Source organism: Felis catus, chromosome F1 (genome assembly GCF_018350175.1).
Source record: "Felis catus isolate Fca126 chromosome F1, F.catus_Fca126_mat1.0, whole genome shotgun sequence".
In the NCBI taxonomy this organism is placed as follows: Eukaryota; Metazoa; Chordata; class Mammalia; order Carnivora; family Felidae; genus Felis; species Felis catus.
The window spans coordinates 16,979,203-17,003,925 of record NC_058384.1 but is presented as its reverse complement, the minus strand read 5'-3'; the positions used below and the strand labels follow the sequence as shown (position 1 = coordinate 17,003,925).

At 49.1% G+C, this 24,723-nt stretch overlaps 1 protein-coding gene and 1 long non-coding RNA gene across 6 annotated transcripts in view; one reads left to right on the top strand and one right to left on the bottom strand.

Annotated features, from left to right (window-relative positions):
* Positions 1-20,764, bottom strand: part of TNN (tenascin N) — a 68,119-nt gene extending 47,355 nt beyond the window's left edge. For all 4 annotated transcript variants that reach the window (XM_045048451.1, XM_045048454.1, XM_045048453.1 and 1 more), the window contains exons 1-6: positions 20,635-20,764; positions 11,019-11,459; positions 9,146-9,520; positions 8,354-8,617; positions 4,819-5,004; positions 3,498-3,587 (exon numbers count right to left, since the gene is read on the bottom strand). In XM_045048451.1, the coding sequence (XP_044904386.1) occupies positions 3,498-3,587; positions 4,819-5,004; positions 8,354-8,617; positions 9,146-9,520; positions 11,019-11,424 (1,321 nt within the window). In that variant the 5' untranslated portion in view covers positions 11,425-11,459; positions 20,635-20,764. The remainder of the gene's footprint in view (positions 1-3,497; positions 3,588-4,818; positions 5,005-8,353; positions 8,618-9,145; positions 9,521-11,018; positions 11,460-20,634) is intronic.
* LOC111558353 lies at positions 9,314-13,098 on the top strand. Of its 2 annotated transcripts, none has more exons than XR_006591452.1 (3): positions 9,314-9,537; positions 10,153-10,281; positions 10,797-13,098. It is a non-coding gene; the product is annotated as an uncharacterized LOC111558353 (long non-coding RNA). The 2 variants fall into 2 exon arrangements; XR_006591453.1 differs by having other exon boundaries at positions 9,314-9,593.
* Positions 20,765-24,723: the final 3,959 nt, after the last annotated feature.

Sequence of the window (24,723 nt, the reverse complement as noted above, 5' to 3'; positions counted from 1 at the left end):
CTTGGGGGCAAAGATGGGGGAAAGGGCCTCCGCCCCTAGTTTGATAGTGAGTTCCTGGAAGGTGAGGCTTTCCTCCCGACTACCGTGGCCATGCGTCCCAAGATCTTGTTTTCTCAAGCCTCCCCTACTGCCTTCACTGTGGCAATAAAATTATTCCACAAGCATTATTTGTAGAGAATGTGCCAAAGATGAACTCCTTTTCCCGCTCTCCTCTAGCTTTGCTTCTGGAAAGGTGGTGATTTGACCTCAAGAAAACTTAAGTTCAAATGCCATTCACTGGTTCACCCTGACTCTCCTAAATTCTGTAGTCTTCCATTTTCTCGCCTGTAAAATGGGAATAATAATGTTTACAATGCTATTATAAGCACTAAAGGTAATGTTTATCAAGCCCTGCAGCACCTAGAATAACAGTGGGTACTCAAATGACAAAAATCATTATTTTTCAGCCACCGGGTGTGCATGGGTGGCTGTGTGAGGCAGGAGCTCTGAATGTTGGCAGGAGTTCATCTTGAAACATGAAGGAATTTAAAAGGCAAGTTTTAGGGCTGGGCCATTTCAAACAGAGCAGTGTGTTTGGAAAGCAGTAAAAAGTGAACAAGATCCTCAGTGAAGCAAAATTGTTATTTCGTAGCATCATCAAAGGGAAAAGTTCGAAGAAAACTGTTAACACGTGAATATGCCAGGCTGTATGTTCCACTGCACGTGGCAGCCTGTGAAATTACAACAAAGCAAGCAGTCCTTTGTTCCGTACTCACCATTGCAAAATGCACGCACTGGAGAAGTTATTAAGACTCATAATGATGTGAAAAAGAGGGACTTTAAACTTATTTAGTCTAACCTTTAATTTTACAGATGGAGAAACTGAGGACAAAGGGACAGCATCGCCTCCCAGTTAGTGGCCTGCTCATCTTGTCATGTGACGTGAGGTGGCTGTGGAGGGTCCGGCAGAGAAGTCAGGGACACTCGCCGCTGAAGATGCTGGCCTGGCTGGTGTCTGCTACTCTGAAGTTGACCTGCTTCTGAAGCCTGGCCTTTGTGGGAGACGCTTCAGTGCACTCCGAGTGTCTTAACAGGGTGAGGATTTTCAATTGACCCCTTCCCTTTCGTGGATTAGTTCCACCGAGTGACTTGTTAAATGGAAAATACCTGAACTGTGTCATTTCCTCCCTGCGCACGGCTATGCTGTTCTTACATTCCAGGGTCTTCGTCTAGCTCATGAAATGCAAAACATTTTTTTTTCCCCTTAAATTAATGAACAGTCTAGCCAGGTTTGAGAGTGTTTCCTGACCTCAGACATTATTGCCTCTTTTTTTTTTTTATGTTCATAGGGCACATGACACACATTTATTTGCTATCCAATAAAATATCCCATCCTGCGTTTAGAATATAATTGACAATAAAAACACTTCTTGAGTGTTCACATTCTAGTTGGGATAATATACTTGAAAGGTTAACCATCAATTCAAGGCCATGTGTGATTAAATGCTCCAAAAACTCAGAGGCAAAAATGGCTGCTATTTAATGTGGTCCTACAAGGCCTCAGTGGAGAGGCTAAGGTTGGAGCTGGGTCTGGAAGGATGAGTGATCTTATTGCTATGAGTCCCTGAAGGGCAAGGACCAGGACTTTCCATCTGTGGAAGTATCTAAAGGGACCACATCTCTAGTGCCCAGCTCTACTCTGCAATTCGTGTTTGTTGAATCAACTGATGGCTTGTATTAATTGAATTCCCCACTGAATTAATGGATAGCTAGAGATAAACGTGGAGGGCTTCCTAGGCTGGGGTAACAACATGAACAAACCCATCATGATGTAGAGATAAGCTTTCGGTGTTAAGAAACCCCAAGAACAGTCCACCAGCAAGAAGGCTTCCCGTTCAGAAGTGGTAAGAACAACGACCCAGTTTGGTTGGGTCCCTTGAGGCCAAGATAGAAGGGTTTCTGCATTATCCTAAGGCAATGAGGAGTCACAGAAAGTTTTCTAGTTAGGAGGTAAAAAGTATAAGAATTAACCAGAAACAATGGGTGAAAAGGAGAAAGTTGGATGCCCTTTAGTGTTGTGTCCATCCAAGAGGATATCCTGGGTTCAAATCCCAGCTCTGTCATTTCTTGGCTGGGCGATCCTACACTTAGCTTCTCAGTTCTTGTGGTTTTTCATATGTGACTTAGAAACAATAATAGGACCTACCACATGGCCACAGGGAGAACTAAATGAGACAATTTTCCAGAAGTAATTGTTAGTATAATGCCTGATGCATCGTGGGCTCTCAAGTAATTCAGAGCTGACGAGAAAGCCCCTGGAAACAAGGACCTCCTTGCCATTTCCCAGCCCCTACAAGTTTTCCACAAGTCCACCATTCGGGCCAGCTCCACAGTCTGTACTGTGTAGTTCATAAATTAGGTTCTATCTTCTCCTTCACGACTGGCCGACTAGAACTTTCACACTACTGATATGCAATCTGTTAGGCAACCGAAATAGCGAACTCAATTCTTGCACCATCTCACCAGCCCGACCAGCTCCTGCCAGGACTGCACTGAAAAGAACTAAAACACTTCTCAGGGAAGTCTCAGAATTCAAAAATCCCTTCTTGGCCAGCTTCAAGGATCAGCCTTCCCCAAGTGGCATTAGACTCCAGCTCACCAGTTCCCAACGTGGGCTGGCAGAACCACAGCTTTGCAGGAAACGCACCATTTCATATGGACTCAAGCATCAGCTAAAAACTGAAAATTACGCGGACTATCTTGCATGTATGACTACAAGGATTGCAAATTCTTTTATGATTAATAAATCACAGTGTCAAATGTTACTGATTTATAACGTTTGTCATTATCTGTTATCTCGATCCACAGATGCTAAATATACCACTACTCCCATGTGAGAGCCTTTAACATCTTTTGACATTTTTAAAAATATTTTTAATGCTTATTTTTGAGAGAGAGAGAGAGAGCAGGGGAGGGACAGAGAGAGAGGGAGACACAGAATCCGAAGCAGGATCCAGGCTCAGAGCCCAATGAAGGGCCTGAACCCACAAACTGCGAGGTCATGACCTGAGCCGAAGTCGGATGCTTAACCGACTGAACCACCCAGGCGCCCTTCTTTCGACATTTTAAAGCAGAGTGCATGAGTGTGATCATCAGGAAAAAACACAGGAATGACAAGAAAAAAATTTTAGAACAACTTTCTTTGGTAATACGGAGTCGTGTGTCTAAGTCCAAGATAATGAATAAAATAACCCAGTGATTAAAGCTAATGAAATAAGCAGAAAGGTGTCAGAAATGGCCTTTCCCCTGGACTCCAAGATCCTGGGGGAGATTTTCAACAGTAAGAAACATTTCAAATAGAAGTGTTTACTTCCCTTCCCCTGCCCCACAACATAGATGTCAGTACACAAAAAGACTCTCTCTACATCCCAGGGTTTTTATCCAGGGAGGACTCAGCCAAGAAAAACATCAGGAAGAAAACTTGAGAAATGTTCACAGCGCCTCCAAATCGCTCCTACCTGTGCGGCCATTCAGGAGAATCGGCTTGCCCTCCAGTTCTCCTTTCATGGGGATGACAGTGATCCTATACTCTGTTCCGGGCTGTAGACCTGCAAACAAGCAGCCGGTGCGCGATGAGTTCCGGCTCCAGAACCTCGCCCCCAGCCCTGCTCTCCCCCAGGGTCTCTCTTGTGAGGGAGCTGAGGGGCTATGCTCCTCACCTGAAGGCTAATCTAAGGCAGAGAAAGGGCAGCAGGACCAGTGGGATACGAGGCGTCGTTGAAAGGCTTATGGGGGAACAGGGGGCCAGAGCGGATGAGGGCCTGATGGAGCTCCTTCCTTGGGCCACCAAGCACAGATCTCCCAGTTTTATTTACAGCCCGAATGTTTTTCTGCCCCCAGCAATCCTTTTCCCTCAGAAGTTTCTTTTCTAATTAGCCTCATCGTATTCCATTATTTTCTTCTTTGCTCTGCCTTTTGCTGTCGTTGTTGCTTGTTATTTCTCTGTAGCAGCAAATCTGAATGACTGTTGTTCACGGCACTGGCACCGATATCCAGACTGGGGCAAAGTGCAGACAAATAGTGGCACGTGTGAGACACACCCACTGTTCTCCGCTCTACAAATGCTGGGAACCTCAAAGATGTCCTTTCAAGATGCAACTCACAGAGCGGACAGCAGAATGAGGCCCCAGAGGAGAACTGAACCACAGCGCTAAGAAGCCTCAGGGCCCCCTCCCCTGCATAGGCCACTTCCAAGGGTATTCACACGGGTATTCATGATTGTGTATTATTTTCCCTAAAGAGAGCCCTGAGAACTCTATAAGCTTCAGGAGCCACAAAACATGATCCAGCCCTGCAGGTCCCATTTCCTTAGCAACCATCAGATTTTCAGCACTCAGCAGATTTACTTGGTCAGTTGGGACAGGACATCCCCACCCAGGCCTCCCAGTATGACTCCCCATGCAACATGCCAAACAACCCAGTCTCTCTCTCTCATTCTATCTCTCTCTCTCTCTCTCTCTCTCTCTCACACACACACACACACACACACACACACACAGAGCTCTTCCAAAAGGAACATCTGTGCCACTACATCCACCCTGAGACACAGGCAGTTTTCAAGAGCACATCGGGCCTATGATCTGTTGACCAGGTGCTCTGAGATTCCAGTCAGCTCTGGGATGCTGGAGCACAGTCTGCAGGCCTGCAGAATGGGCTCACATCTCGTAGTTTCCAGGGTCAGAGTTCAAGTGATTCCTAGGGCCCCAGGACCCTCTGTGCACACTGTCCCCACCTTGGCATCCATGGCGAACATCTCACATGCCCAGTGTTGGCTCTTACCAGTGATGTCATATCGGCTCTTGGGGTCACCGCTCCTGGGCACGGTGACCTCAGCCACCTCCTGCCCTGTCAGAGGGCCATACTGAAGCTTGTAGTAGTCCACCTCGGTCGGGGGGTTCTCCCACTCCACATCCAGGGAGCTCTCAGTCTCCTCTGTCACCCACGCGGTGCCAAGCACAGCCGGATCTAGGGCAGGGGTCAAGGAAGGCAGGAGAAAGCAGTGAAGAGCAGAGATCCAGCAGGTCTGTAACAGGCCATTGGCTACCAGGTCAGTGCCCTTTCTTGACACATTGAGAACGTGCTTCAGCCCAGGATACAGTCCTTAACAGGTGTCTCAAGACTACCAAAGTAGCAAATAAACTATTGGTCCTCACATTATCCATGGAGGGAAGACTATCTTCTGGGAAAGCCTCCTGTCTCCCATCCCTTCCCATCAGATGCCAGGCTGCCCCCCTGCCCAAGCTGCCATGGGCCAAGTCCTGGGCCACACCTCTCCAACCAGCCATCCAAACCTCCAGAACCTCCAGATCCCGGATCCAACCAGTCATCCAAACCACCAGGCCCTGGGGGCAGACTGCTCTGAATGAAACACCCCCTTTAGCAGAAGTGACTCAAGAATCACAGAAGGGTCCCTCAAAGACTGCACCCCAGCATGAGGTACTCAGGCCCTCCCATGTAAAGTATGGGAAACACGTTTGAAATTTTAAAATTTTCTCGTCCTCTGTCTCCCAAATTATAGCTCCTTCCTCACCTCTCAGATTCTCCTATGAGGACTAACACTAAGCCAAACTATATAGTAGTTTGGTGAACTTTAACTTGGTCCTTCTGAGGATCCTTCTTGCACTTTCTACCACAGTTTAGACCTGGCGCCCTCAGCTGCCCAACCTGTCCAGCCTGCAAAGGAGAGTTATTGGGCCCATTTGTTCACAGCAAGTATTAATGGCTCAATGTTTCCCCCCTCCCCTAAGAAAACAATGGAATTATAATGATGAATACAAAAGAATGGATTCCTGGTGTGGCTCCAAGGGAAGAACTTTTGAGTGGTGGCTGGGGAGGGGACCCATTCTCTGGGAGCACTTTGCATTCTAAAGGCCGTATCCCAGGTGGATGTGGTCTGACCTGAAGTCTGGAACAGGGAAGATAAGTCCCTAGACTCCCCAGCCTTGCCCTTCTCCTCCGTCACATGCCCACCTTCACCACCTTGGCGGTGCTCCCACCTAGGCCTACTGACCACTTGTCAAGGACATGGGACAGAGAATCTGTGCATTAGGAAGGGGGTGAACATGGTGTTCTCAAGGTCCCTCAGCTCTGAATGGTCCTGATTCACTGTTATGAGCAAAGAAGCTCACAGAACCTTTTCTCTGAAGAATTTCTTCCCACCTACTGGCTTCTACCTGCCAGCCTCCAGGCTCTTCCTTCGAAGGTGGGAATTCCTTGAGGGAACAGGTCAAGACGTGAGTAATGGAAGTGACTCAAGAATCACAGAAGGGTCCTACTCAGCTCACAAATGAAAAAGCGGAGACTAAATGAAAATATTCAAGATTATTTTGGGGATAAGTATCTCTCGGACTGAGGCTCCCCTGAGGAGCAAATAAGAATGGGTTTAACATGAATCAGATTAGACAGAAAGACAAGCTTCGCAGTTACAAGATTTTACAAGTCCCTAGAGCAGAAGCCAAGAGGGGTTACTAAGACTTTCAGAACAGATGTCTCTGCTCTTCATTGGGAAGCTTGGGGCACTGGCCTGTCTGAAGGCGGAGGCAGCCACAGACAAAAACGGGAGAAAGAGAAAAGCAACCCAACAGTGGGGGGCTGGCCTGGTTCTCACTGGGTTGGCTTGGGTGTGCTCCCATTGAACATAAATGGTTGCACAGAACATCAACATCAGACAAGCCACTGTGTGGCCATGACAGATCAAGACAAAACGGGACCATTCTGTGATCGTGTCTGAACACAGACAAAAATGAGAACAATGGTCCAAACCACAAAAATGACTAAATATTCTCTCTCCTGATATGAGTGACTACCCTTTCTTTATTGATGATGGCTTTAGCCTCCCTCTAGTCTGTTCTTTCTAGATAAGGTTCACTAAGTTACCATAGAATTAACTCCCCTTCCCAACAGCATGCAAGCCAAAGCAAACCCCTGCTGGCTTTGACTTCCCCCAAATCACCTAAATGCAAGTCCCAATTGTATCCCAGTCCTTTCTAAAGCTCTTACAGAGATGCTCACAGCCCCTGCAGTGAGCTGTCCCACCCCCAACAGTCAATAAACCCAACCTGCTCAACTCCAGAAGTGTTCCAAGGGGTCTATGGCTGGAGGGGGGTGACAAAAGCAATTGCAAATTGTGCTCCCAGGAGAAGCACAGAGCCCTTTCCAACACAGAGCCATCCCTATCTCCACCGCCAAACAGGATAGGCAACTGACATGTTTCTGCAGAGACATGTGCCCCAAACCCCATCCGTCCAGGTCTTCCTGGATCTTTCCCCAGGAGTTTAGCAAAGGGTGGAGGCCGATGATTTTTATTAGCATCCAAAACACTATGCCTGGTACATAGTAGATGTTCAGTAAAACATGATGAGTGCATATATGGATCAGACTCATTCAAATAATAGGTTTCTCCAAGTCCTTGAAGATCGAAGAACTTTCACAAGAAAACAAGAAATTCTAAATAGTAAGCAGTGATGTCTGTCCTTCCAAACACTGTGGTAACATTAGGTGGTGTGCTGGAACCTCTGTCCCTCCAGATCCATCCTCTATCCTCCTGTCTCCCAGATTATGACCTCTATGAATTGTGTTAGTCAGATTCTCTTGCCCTCTGGATTCTAGTTAAGTTCAGCCAGTGAGTCACCAGGAGATCAGAGGGCAGGATAGAGAGTTCAGGCAACTGTTCTCCTCCCCTTCCCTCCCTCCCTTCCTTCTCCTTCCCTCCAGGTGGACCGCCTGCATCTCTACCCAAAGCGCCTCCTCAGGCAGCCCTCTCCCACAGCTCTTTTTGGATTCCAGTACCAACTCCATCCCTGACCCTTCAGAATGAGGCGATCCCCACTGATGCCAGTCCTATAGTGTTTCGCCAGCCAAATCCCACCCAAGCCTCTTCGCTAGCTGTCTTCAATGACACTGTTTGTTCTCTCTCTTTCCTGCTAAGATAAATCTGATGCAGGGAGCTGCAGCAAATCTTCACCCATCCCAGCTTGAACTTGCTGAATGGCTTCAAAGGCTCAACGAGGGCTTGGGTGTGCAGATGTGCTCCTTGGCTGCTTGTGTGTGGTGCAGGGCAATCAGACCTTACTATTCTCAGGGGGGCAGAGAAGTGCCCTTGAGCCCCAACCCAGCAGGCTCTATCACTGACTTGGAGGAGCAGAGAGAGGGGAGCAAGAACTGAGATTTTTCTCCCGAAGCTAGGATTGCAGCAGCTACGCTTTTCAACCCCAAATCAGGGCAATGTTCTGAGTAGTTGAAGGGTATTTGCAGGGACGATAGAAGAAAGCATTTAAAATGGGGCCTTTCCTGGGAAACCTGGCCACTTCCTCACCGGTGGTGGCAAGCAGATGCTGTGGGCGGCTGGAAACCTCCTTCTTCACGTTGAGCAGGGTAACCATGTACTTGGTGCCAGGCAGCAAACCGAGGATCTCATAGCTGTGCTGCTCCTTCGGCACTTGGATCTGCTTCCCAGAGAGCTCCTCTCCCAGGGGGTAGTAGCTGAGGAGGTAGTGGTCCACCTCGCTGGCCGGCTCCCAGCTCACCAGCAGGGAATCCTCTGTGCTCTTGAGCAGCTGCAGGCCCTGAGGGGCCACCACTGTATGCAGAACAGGAACAGGTGTGCAGAGGGTGAAGCAAGCGAGGGGAGGGGGGATGCATAGCCAGTGTGCATTCACTGAGCACCTACTATACACTTAACACCGTGGTGGCAGGTATGAGAGCACAAAGAAGCCGTGCTGAGCACCCCTCTGGACACCCCTCCCCACACACCCGCCGGAAGTTACGTGAGGGGAAGTTCACCCTGATCCCGTCATCGCCACACACACACACACACACACACACACACACACACACACACAGCACCATCAGATCACATATGATCAGTGGTCCCGCAACCTAGAACTTATTAATGAATGCCCACCCCAGGGCCCCACCCCAGGCCCGCCGAATCAGACACGCAGGCCGAGCCAGCAATCTGTGTTTAATAAGCCCTCTGGGGGCTCTGGCGTGCGTGGGCTGGACGTCGAGTCCCCCCACCCCCCCTCCACGAGCACCAAGTGTAACAGGGTCTGAGGGTGCCCGCCCCCAGCAGGGAAAGGAGAGAGTCGGGCGTCGGCGCTCTCACCCTGGGCGCAGTCCGGGCCGCTGAAGCCCTCTTCGCAGTAACACTCGCCCGTGTCGCAGAAGCCATGGCCGCTGCAGTCGCCGGGGCAGCGGCGCTCGCTGCAATCCTCGGACGTGAAGTCCTCGTGGCACCGGCACGCGCCGCGCACGCACACACCGTGGCCGCTGCAGTTCTCGGGGCAGGCGGGGTAGGCGCAGTCGGCGCCCACGTAGGGCGCGTCGCACTCGCAGCGGCCGTCCACGCAGCGCCCGTGGCCGCTGCACGCCCCGGGGCAGGCTGGCCGCTCGCATGCGGCGCCCTCCCAGCCCTGCTCGCAGCGGCAGCCGCAGGTCTCGGGGGAGAAGGTCCCGTGGCCGCTGCAGTGGCCGTTGGCACCTGCCGGCGAGAGGAAGGTAGGCTGGAGGGGGTGCGGGCCGGCGAGCGGGCCTCTCCCTTCCCTGGAGCTCCGGTAAGAGCGGGCTGGTGGGCCGTGGGCACTGTCTTTGAAGGAGGGCAGGGCCCCTGCAGAAGACTGGGGTCCGCCCTTTCCGCCCCCTCTCCCCCCGACCGGCTGGACTCTGACCTGTGACATCCACAAACTGTGCCCTCCTTTTATGCCCCAAAGCCACGGGAAGTCCCCTTCCCCTCCCCTTCTCATCCAAGTGCTCAGGTGAATTCAGGTTCCCTCTGCTCTAAACGGCAGTAATTACTTAGGACGTTTAAGAATGGGGGCGCGTTCACGTCCCCAGACTGGGCGTCCTCGCGCCAGCGCAGAAGCTCGTCTTGTCTTGGCTGGAGGTTGCTGGACCTAGCAAGGCCGGGTCCTTGGGAGATGAGCCCAAACTGAATCCTGGCAAAGGGGGCCTCCAGAAGCTACAAACCGGCCGCGTCTCACTACGGGGGTGAGGGGCGGGAGAAGGGATCACCCAGGCTCCCTTCTCTGACCCCAGGCAGCAAGAGGCAGTTGGAGGCCCTGGCCCTTCAACAGCCCGGCTCCTGCTTCTCAGAACACCCTCTCTCCTTCCTAGAAACTTTGGACGTGCAGGCTCCTCGGCAATCCCGTGCTGTTTCATTCACCGCAGTGTCCCTGGTGCCTAGTTCTGTGTCTGGTACATAGGAGGCGCTCTCAATGGTAGCACTTCCTCCAGCATGAACAGGTACGCCAACATACCACTGGATACTCGGATCAGCTTTCGTAATTATCAGCTATGGGCCAGGGAACTTATGTACGGCATCTAGGGTCCTCAGAACTAGACTAGTGGATAGAGTTTTCCTAACTGGGCAGTTTAGAAAACTTCAGGAACCGCCCAGAGTCACACAACTAAAAAGCAGCGAAACCCATCTGTACCCAGTCCTGTCTAGCTCCAAGGCTCACCGTCCTTCCTGTCTTTCCCACTGGCTTCCCCTTCCAGTAGAGATTGGATCCACAGGTCAAACAGTACCCAGAAGTGTAAACTCAGGAGTCCAGACTCCCTTTCAGGGTTGCCAGTCCCTCAGCACCTGGGTAGCTCAGTTGGTTAAGGGAGTGACTTTGGCTCGGGTCATAATCTCACAGTTCGTGGGTTCAAGCCCCTCGTCGGGCTCTGTGCTGGCAGCTCTGAGCCTGGAGCTGCTTCAGATGCTGGGTCTCCCTCTCTCTCTACCCCTCCCCCGCTCACACTCTGTCTCTCAGAAATGAATAAACGTTAAAGATTTTTTCTACAAAGAGTTGCTGGTCCCTCTCTACTGAGGCTTGCAGATGCTTCCTGGAGCTAGTGTCGAAGATGAGACCCCCACCCCACCCTCAGAAAACGCAGAGGGAGGTGGGAGCACACCAGACCCCCACAGGACAGCTGGCATGTGGAAGGCGCCCGTTAGTTGTTTGTTGAATGAATACCAGATGGTAAAAGCTCACCGGCAACTCCTTGGCAGCAGCGCTGGACATCACACCGCTGCTTCACCTCTGCCATCTCTTCCTCCAGCTTCTTCACTCGGGCCAGGAGGGCTTGGACGCTGCCTGCCAGCTCACAGTCCTTCTGTGGCGTCTGTAGGCGGATGTTGTGCCTGAAGATGATGTTCTGTTCCTCGGCCTCCCCTGAGGCCAGGAGCGAGGCTCCATCGTCACTAAGGGGCTGGGGGTCAGTCTCGACCTGGACCAGAGCGGACTTGGGCACATCAATCTTGTAGGTGTGGCTGACAGTAACCTGCGGCTCCTTGTCGCTGCAGCCCTGAGGCTCGAGGGTGGCCGGGGCTGAGGCCACCAACAGCACAGAGCCAAAGAGGAGCCCCAGGGGGAAGCAGAACATCCCCCGGAGACCCATCCTTGGGGAGACAGGGAGCAGATGCTCTCGGAGACCTGTATCCAGAAAAGATGCAAACGAAAGCCATGAAGATTTGCTGGTGGAAATTGCCCTTTATAGTGGATTCGAAGAGTCCACAGGAAGCTGAGAACCCAGCAGAACTACATCCTAGATCTCCTAAGGATCCAAACTAAATTTTGTGTTCTTTCTCCTGCTTCCTGTCTTTGCTTACACCGTTCACTCCCTGGGAGACCCTCCTCTTCACCTCTAATTCAATACTCACCTCACGAATAGTGACAAGGAAAACAATTGCGACCAGGCTTTGATCTCCCCATCCCTGATCTAAACCACACACCGAGTAATACCCTCCCCATTAACACCACCTACAGAACAGCCGCACCTAGAGAGCATGCTGTGTGCCAGGCGCTGTCCTAAATGTTCTGCGTTGATTACCTTATTCGAGCCTCACAACAATGCTTCGCAGAATATACTATTACTACCCCATTTTGCAGATACAGAAACTGAGACTCAGCTCCCTAAAGTGACTTGCCCACAGGCAAACAGCCAAGATGGCCGAATTTGAATCCAGAGACCATGCTCATCCCCACTTTGTCACGCTGCTTTGCACACGTGAGGAAACCAAGGTTCAAGGGACTGAGCAAGTTGTCCCAGGTGCCACAGCCAGGAAGGGCAGAGCCTGTCCTCAGACCCCAGGCCAGGGTCCTGCTCACCACCGCTGCCTGCGAGCCAGCAAAAGATGAGAACTTCTAATACAAATAATTCTTCCATGAAGCCTTCTCTCATGCCCCCCCCCCCCCCCCCGCCCATCTCACTACAGCTGGAAACTACTAGCTCGCCTGCTGAGCATTCGGAGAAATGTATTGGTTCCTCTGTGAGTCTCTTCACGGCCTACCTTGTGTTACAGTTACTCTTGTATGCAGTTTGTCTCCCCATGAGGCTGTCAGCCTCTTAAGGACAGGACCCAAGGCTGGTCCCTCCCGGAGCCCTCCCAAGGCAGGAGCAAAGAGCCACCCAAGCCAAGGGGTTCAGTCACCCTCAAATCCGTGCTCAGTGGCCTGGTTTGTCAGTCAGGCCAGGCCACCCTGGCAGGAGCAGGCGATTAGGTTTCGCCTCTGGTTTGGCCCCCAGGAGGTGTGAGCCTTCCTCCATCAGTGTGGAGAAGGACCTCTGTCTCCAGCTCCTATCCAGGATGGCACGTTCTTGACCACTATCAGACCGAGGCCGGGCAGACACAGGAGACCTAGCCGGTACTTCACATTCGCTCAGGGGCACTCACTCACCAGAACACCTCTCAGCTGGGCTGTCACGGCCCCCCTTTGCTAGAAACCGAGCTGCAGGGCTGCCTCCGGCCAATGGGCTTCTGTGACCAACTCATGACTCGTAAGCGTTTGTACCGAGACTGACGTCAGGAAGCCTTGTCCTTTCCTGGAGGTGATGTCCCAGTCAAGCCCAGGCTCTCCCTCCCCATTATAAGAGGCAGTGACAAGGTGCTGGAAAAACAAATCAGGTCCTAGGTGTGTAGCCTCGCGAAGGCTCCTTATCCTCCTGTTAACCATCATCCTCTGGTGAAGTGGGAATGATAACACCTGCTTCCCGCATTGTATGAGGAGAGCGCTTCGTGCCATGCCAAGCACACGGTAAGTGCTCAATAAATGAGGTTTGGGTTTTAATCAACTACTGAGTATGGCTTCCTTTTCTTTCTCATCTTTTCTATCGTGAAGGGTGATATCTATCCTGAAAACAGCATGCAACATAAATGGTGTCATTTTTAGTGAATTGTTACAAAGGCAACAGCCAGGGAACCACCACCCAGCTTAAGACCTAGAACGTCGAGAGCCTCTGGAAGCCCCCCACAGGCCCTCATCTGATCCTGCCTCTTTTCCCTATCAGTAGTCAGAGTCAACCATCCAAAGAGTTGATCTGGGCAGGTAACTCTGTTGGTCAGAAAAGGAAGAAAGCCTCGTTGAGCCAAATTCTCATACTTTGTGTGAGTCATCTTTTCTAAGAGTCCTCATTTATTTAGTATGAAGAAGTGGAGGATGAAGGTCCCTGGCAGCATTATTATTAGAAATGACAATAAAAACATTACAAGAATACTATATGTTATTTGTCAAGTTGCTGCTTGGTGCCAGGCATTGGCCAGGTGCATTAATCCTCATAATTAAACTCCACAGCTGCTAAATAAGGTCAGGGCCAGTCTGCCTACCCTGGGTGAGGAGCCAGATGTGAAAGGCAAAGTCACTTACCGGGGGGTGTCCAACTAGTAAGTGGCCCAGTCGGGATTCAACACTAGGTCCATCTGATTGCAAGCCTGCACTTGCTCTACGTCAATACAACATTCTGACACTAATAACACATGAGCTCAGGATGTACCTTCCCTATGCAATTCCCTCCTTTGGCCTGACACCCTGTGTGTTGGGCCCAAGGGACGTGCTACCACTCTGAACTAAACAGAGCAGCCCCAAAGGAGAGTTCTTCTTCATATCACCCCTTAGCCCCCCTTACTCCTTCTTGGCTCTTCCTATAATCCAAAGCATGCGTTATTGCTAATCATAATCATCGTAGCTCACCTTTTCTGAGCACTTACTATGTCCCAGGAACTGGACTCAACACCCTGCAGACATAATGGTCAGTGGGACATTTCTTGTTGGCGTGGGATTTGGACAGTGGGTGGTAAGTGCCCACACATTTTTTTAAATGTTTTATGTTTATTTTAGAGAGAGAGTGCATGCACGGGTGAGGGGCAGAGCGAGCAGGAGACACAGAATCCGAAGCAGGCTCCAGGCTCTGAGCTGTCAGCACAGAGCCCGGCGTGGGGCTCAAACTCACAAAGCATGAGATCATGATCTTAGCAGAAGTCAGATGCTTTACCAACTGAGCCACCCAGACACCCCAGTGCCCACACATTTTAAAGAGAGACATTCTACTGGATCTCTTCTGCAGGCAGGTTGGTCTGAATAGGAGGTGGAGGGCAAAAAGACCAGCGCCTGCCCCTTGCCCAGAGGAATTCAGAGGCGGGGGGTTGCCTAGAACAGCCTGCATAGCAGAGATTGGAGGGAGGCTACAGTAGGAGAGACCTGCACCCCAGAGTTTGGGGAGACAAGACTATGTTAAGTCCTGCCGTAGGTCATAGTCCTGTGTAAATCTATGCAACTTACTATGGGGGGGGGCAGAGCTGAGGGGCAGCCCCCTGGCTCAGCAGGAGTATGCTTCCCCAGTGGACAAACCACAGGAGGAGGTTCCCAGGAGCTAGAATGAAGACCGTCTAAAAAACCCAGGACAGAGTCGCACAAGAGGGAGCTGATGGAGCCAGCCCTGGGAGCAGCTGCCACAAGGGCATCGGAAGGAACTACGATGGCTCTAACTAGGTAAAAATCCCTTTTCCCTTCTCTCTGACTACCCTCCCTGCTGCTGACCTGGAGAAGGCATAAACAGCCGGGCAAGTTGGGGGAGGCAGTGGAGGAAGGAAGCCACCAGGCTCACCACCTGCCCCCTGGTGTGTCTGTGGACTCAGGCCCAAGCTGGGTGAAAAGAAAACATGTGGCCTGGATAGGAGATTGAAGCTCTCATATTGGACGGGCATGCCCTTCACAAAAGGGTTTTCTTCCAATACCAAAAATAACCAGAAAAGCTCTGGAATCTGCTTGAGATTTTTATCAGAGGATGGGGTGGGGGGGTGAGGAGGGCCAGGAGAGCAAGTCGGAAGGCAGGTATAGGATAAAAATAATATTTCAAGGGGTGCCTGGGTGGCTCAGTTAAGCGTCAGATTCTTGGTTTTGGTTCAAGTCGAGATCTCTCAGTTTGTGAGTTCGAGCCCCCCATTGGGCTCTGCACTGGCAGCACAGAGCCTGCTGGGATTCTTTCTGCCTCTCCCTCTCTCTCTGCCCCTCCCCTGCTGGTGCTCGCTCTCTCTCTCTCTCTCTCTCTCTCTCAATAAATAAGCAAAAACTCAAAAAAGATAAGATATTTCACAATTGCTATCTTCAAAAGTTCAACCCAATGGTAGCACAGTTACACACATAGCTGTGTGTTCACTCCCCAAAATGGGGACCGAGGCTCAGGGACATCAAGCAATGTGCCCTTGATTATGCAGCAGAAGTGCAAGGCTGCAGATTCAAACCGGTCTACACAGTGTCCACTAACTGAGCTTAAGCCCTGAGCACCTCTGTCACCCCCAATAACCACACACATTGATCTCAAAGCAACTTCTTTGAATGGAGTTTTTGCTGTCCCAGATCCCCTTCCCAGGCAACAGTGGAGCTAGAAAAGCAGACTGAGACTTCTCTGCCCACTCCTGCCATCCAAACCCCTCCCCCACCCCATGGCTCACTATTTTCTGAGACGCAAATGGAGCGCAGATGGGTTTTTGAAGAAGTTCTGCACGAATGCAAAACAGCTACAGACTCTTGCCATAAACCGCAGCAAGGCTGTGCAAAGCCCAGTCTCACTGTGTTTGTTTTGGGAAGCCTGGAATATGAGAAACCCCAGAAGCCCTCGTATGAGCCCTCCGTGTCGCCCGTCCTTCTGCCGCCTGTCGCTTGTAACAAGATGTCCTCGCTAATTGCAGCCTCTTGGATTCCCCCAGTTGAGCTCAGATTTCCCTGGGCAGGGTGATTGTTGGAAAGAAGATGGGAGGGAGGGATCTGCGACCTAGCACTTCTGTCAAGTGTAATGAGCGAGAGGAGAAGCCTGCTGTCTCTCCTTCCAGCACGTGGCAGGGGAGACTTGCCTTGTGTAAGAGCAGAAGGAAGGGATGACCTCACCAAGGCTGCTAGCATGCACAGCCGACCACAGACAGAGCTCCGTCAGAGTGGGGAGGGGGCGGACAGGGCAGCAAATGTCACCAAGGAAAATGCAGGATAAGTTTCCGAATGGGGATGATTTTTCTGTTGAGGAATCATTTGGTAAATGCTGTAGGAATGTCTGCAATAAAGGGGGTTTACATGTGAGGAATGTGCCTGCAGGAAACCACGGGAAACCAGGTGTCCACAAGAATCAGTCTCATTGACTCCAATCTCGTCTTTAATTCTGGCTGCAGAAGGGGTGGGAGGGGTGTGGGGAAGTGGCAGGCAGAGGCATACTAAGACTCAAGACAAATGCTGCCTGGCATTGCTTTTTCGAGAAAGGCTCTTTAAGGAGTGTGCTGCTACCATCAGCTGGATGGACAGTCCTGGTTCTGCCCTGAAAGACACACTGATGTCACAGGGCTCTACATCTGTGCTCTATTCATTCTCTCTTGATGGCCACATCCACCCTTGTGACTTCAATTTCCAACCAACCACAGATAGCCCCAAAATCTATATGTGAGTTCCTCAGCCGGACATCCTTGTAAATCTCGGGCATGGTAGTGACCATGAATGTGTTGATTCCCTCTGTATTTTCAGCACAGTCCTGACGAAGGTAATATTTTGTGTATCAAGTAGTAATCCACCCCTAGATTTTTTGTGTATGGGTTTATTAGACGGTGGTGACTGCCAAGTACTTTATAAATATTATTCTCACTTAGTCCTCAAAATCCTGGGAGTCAATTGATACCATTCTTTGTAACAGGTGTTCAGAGAGGTTAACTAGCTTGCCCAAGGGCACAGAGCTAATAAGCAGCAGAGCTGAAATCAAACACCAGGTCTGTCCACTCTCCCTGTGTTCTTCATCTTTCTGCTATATGTACTGCCCGCCCCTCAAAAAAATCCAGTGAGAAGAATACCAACTGTGAAAAATAAACCAATGTCCTCTTGCCTATCATATTTAAGAGAGGGGTTCTTCTGCTGGAAAGAAAAGAAAGAAAGAAAGAAAGAAAGAAAGAAAGAAAGAAAGAAAGAAAGAAAGAAAGAAGAGAAGAGAAGAGAAGAGAAGAGAAGAGAGGAGACGAGACTCAGGGCTTACCAGGTGCTCATTTCAAAATGAACTGCCCAGTAACTAAATCCTATGCCTGTACTCCCTCTGAGCAGTGCCAAGGAAGATCTCCTAGAAGAACAATTAATTTCCCCCCCCCCCCCACAAGGAGGTTAAATCATGATCACTTCTCATGAAATTCTGGAGAACTTCCTTCCCAAGAAACACAAAGCAGACCAAGACTTCTGTCTGTAGGGGCAGATGTCAACCAAGGCTTGGCCAGAGGTGAAGGATGGACCCTCAGTCCCAGATAGTCCTCTCCTATCCTAAGGCTGATGGTCTCCATGTCACCTCATTGTCTCCAAAGAAGCACACACATCCTGGTCAGAAATAAGATATACGACTTACAACGAAGAGAGTGGCAGCCAATTTCTAGCCACCATTACAGATCTTTCTACTTAAGTTCAGGGCTTTCTTTGGTTCCCTTATTACCTCATCCTGCTTTTACAATTAACCACAAGCAAATGAGAGCACTGCTTTGGGTTTTAGAAAAATCGTATCATCCATTTCCAGTAGAGTCACTTAAAAAGATATTCTGTCCCCAAATGACAGGGTGGACATCATTGAACCATGAAGGAAAGTGAAGGAGATGGTGGCTAGGGATGCACTGATGTCATAAATGTCACCTGGAATTTGTTACTCCTTCCCCAAAGTCTCTTGGGCATATTCTGCCAGTGATCTACAACCTGGGCCTTGGGTGACCCCAAGGTCTTCTGACCCAGTACTTAGTCCAGGAGAGCAAGTTCTTGGGTGCCTGGCTCAACTCGTCCTCAGCCTACCGATTTCACCTCTGGATCTTTTTCTCTTTTAGTAATGTGAGCATGTGAGATGCACAAGACAGTACTCTTTCGGCTAGGTCATACTACAGACAAACCAAATACATGTGAACACTTATTTCGAGGCCCTGTGACCCTGAACCCTCTGCAGAGGTATTCTACACAGGATAGAAGATACCAAGTGTGGGTGAGAATGAAAAATTGGTTTCATGGGATAAGGCTTAATATGGTGGCATTTCAGGCATCATTAGGTGCGCCCACTCCTCCGGGTCAGTGGACCACAACCAGCGAGTGCCCAAGAAGTCCTTGTAGATGACTCTCACTGCCACACAAGACCTCTTTTCCTGAAGAGCTCTTTCCACCAAATCTTCCCATACACCACAAGCTAGAAAAGCTGACACACGGTGTCTCTGATTCAGCTTCAACATTCAATCACCTTTTCACAGGTGGTCACAAGCTGCCGTGGTTGTTTTATTCCATCAGCCGAATATTAGTCTACCTTACGGAAGCTCAAATGGGTGGTGACAATGGTAGTTACCACTTTCTAAGCTCTTATGATGTGCCAGGCTCTGTGCTAAGCTCTTCTAAAGCTTTTCCTGAGCATCAGGCAAAGGCAAAGATGTCCGTTGACACCATGGGAATGAATTCCTTCCTCATATAAAGCCCTTCCTTTTACTTTCACTGGAATGCACAGGCTCGTGCACAGTGAGAAGATAAAATGGGCACAAGGGCATAAATTCGGAGACCTGCCTCCCCCACATCCAACCATACACCCAGTCTCCAGAATGCCTAAGCATCACGTTAGACACACAGGTGTAGAGAGCTTCACATGACAAACTCTGTTTCAGCTGAATGATAATGAAGAGAGGCGTATGATGAAAATATTGCCTTTCCTATCTTTGGTTTAACGTGTGGTTTTCCACAGATTGAAATAATTTTAAAGTTCCAGCCTTCTTCCAAAGAGGGTGAGTTCCATCCTCACGCTCTGGGTCTCTCCTTGAGACCAACAGCACTTATTCAGACGGTGGCTGGTTGACATTAACAGCGAGTCTACTGTGGTGAGACCCTGCAAAGCCTATTCGGGGATCAGGCTTGAGATCTTAGCATCACTAGCTTGCTGACTGGTGGCCCCAGAAGCTGCTATGGAACCTAAACCATGATCTCATATCTGTATCCAGATCCTATAGGAGCCAAGGCTCTGGAATGAGTGGTGGATGGACAAGAGTTTCCACTGGATCTGGGCATGATTTCTACAGGCCCCTTCTCAGGAGCAGACCTCAGTCTACCCTATATTTCAAACCACAGAACGGTGCTGGAATAGAAACCAGAAACCACAAGACGATCTGAAGTCATCCTGTGTAATTTTCCCTCCTTTAGCAGTCAACTGCAGCCACAAATTTGGGGACATAGCAGGATTCAAAGTTGCATGAAAGAATGTCTGGTTTGGGAGAGCAGGGGAGTACCCCTAGGAAAAAAATGGTAACTGATGTTAATACTTTCTATTTCTTCCGGAGATTGTCTCCCAGCATTGTCACCTTGACTCTGAGTCTCCAACAAACATCTAAATGCCAAAAAACACCAATTCTTCCCATGCAGATCCTGTGCTTCGGCAGCCACCTGTCTATGGCCGTCGCTAAGCACGTGTCACCTGCTACCTCAGTGGTTCTCTGGCTCCTGGAGGAGCCTATGGGCATTAGGCACTGTGGCTAACCTACTTTGTTATTTTTATGTTAGGATTTGTTCTTTTTTAAATGCTCATGTCAGCAACTCCAGTTTTGTGTTTTTAGGTGACTGTTCTCATTCATTCCTTCTCCATTTCCTCAGGTCTCTCCTGACCACAAAAATAAATAAATAGGTACATAAATAAAAAGACCCCCGAGAACTAGTCCAGCACATAGTTTCTTGAAATGCTTTAATATGGGTGTTCTCAAGGCATTTCAAGGATCATGGCATGGGAATTTGGGGGAAAGTTATAAATAAGAAATAAAACTTATAAAATAAGAAATAAAACCTATAAAATTAAATGTTTGAAAAAACTTCAAAGCTCTTAAGTGCATTTGCAAACATCATCTTACTTGGCATATCCAAATTTCAAAAAAAGGGGAATGTTAGGATAGTTTCCTGATCACATCGAAAATGAAAGCTTTGTTTCAGGATTTTATTAAAAAGTGAGATGTAAGAAAACTTACCAAAAAATGAGGGCTTTGACATTGTAATAAAGAAAAAAAAAAAAGCCCGCAAAGAAACAAGAGATGAGGAGGCCACGAAAAACTTAAAGGAAATATCGTATGTAAAAATCTGTTACTCCAGGCAGAAATTCCCCTACAACACAGACTGCACGTGGCCAGGTAGGAAGGTGATTGTACTCAGTCCCTGTCGGGTATCCAGTATACTGCTGACTAAGGACACGTTACTTGGGTCCTGGCAAATATTTCCTAATTAGGTTTAGGCAATGACATTGCCTGGAATTTTCAGCTCAGGAGCTCATGCCCAGCTGGCCATCACCCTCCCGCTCACAGGTAAAGCCCTCAGGACCCCTTACCTCAGAGGCTGCTGGGCACCACTTCCAACACTTCCCCCAGGGACTGGGCCCCTCGGGCTGCAGAGCTTGGTGCTTCTCTGTCCCTCCTTCTCTCCCCTCCTAAGCTTCCCTCCCTGGATTTAAATCCCATCCAGGCCAGAGGAGGAGCCAATGGGGACTCCTGGGTGTTTCCCTGTCTTCCCGGCAGTGACTCGGTTAAGAGATAATGAGCAATTCCTTCTTATTCTAACTAGGGAAGAAAAAACGTACACATTTCCCCCTTCTTTTTTACATCTGTTACACAGCAGCTAAAAATACTGGTGACTGTTTCCATTTAAGTAGATCCAGAAAAAGGTTATTAAAAGAGTTTGCATGTCTCCTGGCCAGGAGCTGGCTCTTTGGATTTGCAAGAGATTTTCTAAAGTCTCTCTTTTTTTTCTGTTTCAAGCAACATGGGACTTAATTGCCTACCATTTTTTAAAATAGGAGAAGACCCCTGGCATAGGAAGAAATGAGCAGAGACCCTCAGGGACAGAATCCCCCTGCCAACCTCTAGCCTCCTCCCGCCATCAGTTTGCAGCTCTGAGTGGCAGGGCTCTGAGGACACCGAGAGCAAGAATAGCAGATCTAGGGCATTCTACTCCAGTGCCCCCCTGTCCCACCCCTTCCCAGAGCCTCCTATACACAAGTCACAGGAGAGCTCCATCACCAGGAAAGCACCGTGGGCGCCCTTTGGTGCTGCCCTTCCTTTTTTGCCATCGGACGGGCAGACCTTAATTCTTTCCATGAAACAGAATTATTCCAATGGGTCACTGCTGACACTCAGTGTTCCTTCTGCCCTCCACCCCACCTCTGCCCTGCCTGAAGTAGGTTCCAGAGTGCAGAACTATAATGCACTGGAAGGAGTCCATATGCTTCAACTTCGCAATGTAGGCATTGAATGTTGTTGGAAGGGAAGAAGGGCCAAAGAGATGGGGGGTGGAGGAGTTGCCCCAGAAGCGTGAAGGTGCATCCAGAGCCAGATTGCTATATCTGAAGTTTGTGTCTGCTACTTGCAAGTGACCTTTGACCTAACCTCGCCGTGCCTCAGGTTACTCATCTCTAGAAGAATAATGTGGTTACGGTAAGGATTAAAGGAGCTCGTACATGTAAAGAAATTCGGGGAGGGGCCCACATGGCAGAGAAGTGGGGGGATCCGAAGTTCCCTCATCTCTCAAACAAAGCGGTGTTGAAACCAAAGGACTTTGAACCCCAAGAGTCCAGGAAGCAAAGAGAGTCGCTTCCAGGGACCCACCCGGACAACCTGGCGGGCCATAGGTGTGTGATTGTGAACTGGAGGAGAGAAAACAAATGGAGGGGAGGGATCCCTTTCTGCGGAGAGACAAAGGGAAGAGAAAGAGGCTGGGGAAGCATAGGACTGTATCTGGATAAGAGAAAAACCATGAACTGGAACAGAGAAAGATCCAATATCCAACTGCCGGGCTTTCTCCAGACTGGGGCCGGCTGCCCGGAGGAGGGGAGCCAGCCTGGGGAGGAGGGGAGCCAGCCCCGGGCTCAGTGGCTAGGTCAGGGGTGCAGTCCAGAGTGGGAGAGAGCGATCCCCTCCCTGGAGTGCTGTGGGACAGGACAAAGCCTGCCTGCACCTGCCAGCCAGGGACCACATATCGGATGGCACGGGAGTCACTCCCCCAGTACCTGTGCGCGGAGGGAGAATTTGAATCCTAGCCAAGCACCAGGCACCAGAGTCAGGGGAGCGAGACAAAGTGCCTCGTTTGCACCGTGGCACAGTGAGCACAGCTCGAACAGAGTAGCTTGGGACACCAGTCCGTGGAGGAGAGACTGGGGTGTCGCCATTTTTCTCCCCATCAGCACCGAGGTGAGGCTTCAGGGAACAGTCAACAGGGCGCACGGTGGAGGTGGGACCTGCCTGCACCAAACCACACCCCTGCACACCTGGTAACTGCGTATCTACTAGAACAGGATAGACAACCAGACAGCCCTTCCTCCAGACCTGCACTGCTGCATTGCCTGATTTAATTCTCGGACAGTTCTAATTATGTAGATATATTCTTCCTTTTCTCCTTCTTATCTCTTCCCTCTTCTAGTCTAGTTACTCTGGTGTTGGTTTGTTTAAGCAGACATATTTAATCCATACTCCTGATACCTATTCTACACCTCCTTCTTTATTTTCCTTACTCTCTCTCTCTCTGGATTAATTAAGCCATATAGTTTCTCTGTCTGGACAACTTTATCTTCTTTTCTTTTTCCCCTCCTCCTTCTTTATTTACCCTTCTCTGTCTCTGGATTAAGTCGTATAGTTTCTCTGCCCGGTCGATTTTTATTTTTTCTTTTTCCCCACCCCTGTCATTTCTCTCTTTGTATGGGATAGGCCTCTTCCATCAGCACTGCTTCCACCCTGTTGTTTACTTGTAGCTGGTGTTCTGGTTTTTTGTTTTGGTTTTATTTGTCTGTGTGTTTGCATGTTTTTGTTTTCTGTTTGTTTTTTGGTTGTTTGTTTTCCTTTCCAGGGCTACTTCAACAAACAAATCAAAGCACACCTGGTGGAGGGTCCAAAACATCACTAGGAGTAGGCAGATAAATTAACCAAAGTCACAAGAGAGAGCAAATAACACTCCCCCAAAAACACCTCCTGAAGGGCCAGGCCCTGGACAGTGAATGGCCCCTCTTTAATACGGTAGTGCTCACAGGTTCAGGGCACATAACAAGCTTTTAAAACACATAAGGGACAGAAAACTAGGCAAAATGATGAAACAGAAGAATTCTCCTCAAAAGAAATTCCAGGAAGAAATGACAGCTAAAGGGGCGCCTGGGTGGCGCAGTCGGTTAAGCGTCCGACATCAGCCAGGTCACTATCTCGCGGTCCGTGAGTTCGAGCCCCGCGTCGGGCTCTGGGCTGATGGCTCGGAGCCTGGAGCCTGTTTCCGATTCTGTGTCTCCCTCTCTCTCTGCCCCTCCCCCGTTCATGCTCTGTCTCTCTCTGTCCCAAAAATAAATAAAAAACGTTGAAAAAAAATTAAAAAAAAAAAAGAAATGACAGCTAAAGAATTGATCAAAACAGATATAAACAATATAACTGAAAAATAATTTAGAATAATCGTCATAAGATTAATCACTGGGCTTGAAAAAAGCATAGAAGACAGCAGAATCTATTGCTGCAGAGATCAAGGAACTAAAAAATAATGATGAATTAAAAATTCTATAAATTAGGTGAAAAATAAACTAGAAGCAGTCACAGTGAGGACTGAAGAGGCAGAGGGGAGAATAAGTGAAATAGAAGAGAAAATTATGGAAAAAGAGGAAGCTGACAAAAAGATATAAAAAAATTTTGGATCACAAGGGGAGAATTAGAGAACTAAGTGAATCAATGAAATGGAATAATATCCATATTGTAGGAGTTCCAGAAGAAGAAGAGAGAGAAAGGGGCTGAAGGTATACATGAACAAATCATGGCTGAGAACCTCCCCAATCTGGGGAAGGAAGCAGACATTGAAATCCAGGAGTCACAGAGAACTCCCTTCAGATGTAACTTAATCGATCTTCTGCACAACATATCATAGTGAAACTGGAAAAATACAAAGATAAAGAGAGAATTCTGAAAGCAGTTGGGAAAAACAGGCCTTAACATACAAGGGTAGATACATATGGATAGTAGCAGACCTATCTACTGAAACTTGGCAAGCCAGAAAGGAGTGGCAGGAAATTTTCAATGTGATGAACAGGAAAAATATGCAGCCAAGAATCCTTTATCCAGCAAGCCTGTCATTCAGAATAGAAGGAGAGATAAAGGTTTTCCCAAACAATCAACTACTGAAGGACTTCATCACCACTAAACCAGCCCTACAAGAGATCCTAAGGGGGACTCTGTGAGTGAAATGTTGCAAGGACCAAAAAGGACCAGAGACATCACTACAAGCATGAAACCTACAGATAACACAATGAGGCTAAACCCGTATCTTTCAATAATAACACTGAATGTAAATGGACTAAATGCACCAATAAAAAGACATAGGGTATCAGAATGGATAAAAAAAAACAAGACCCATCTATTTGCTGTCTACAAGAGACTTATTTTAGACCTGAGGACACCTT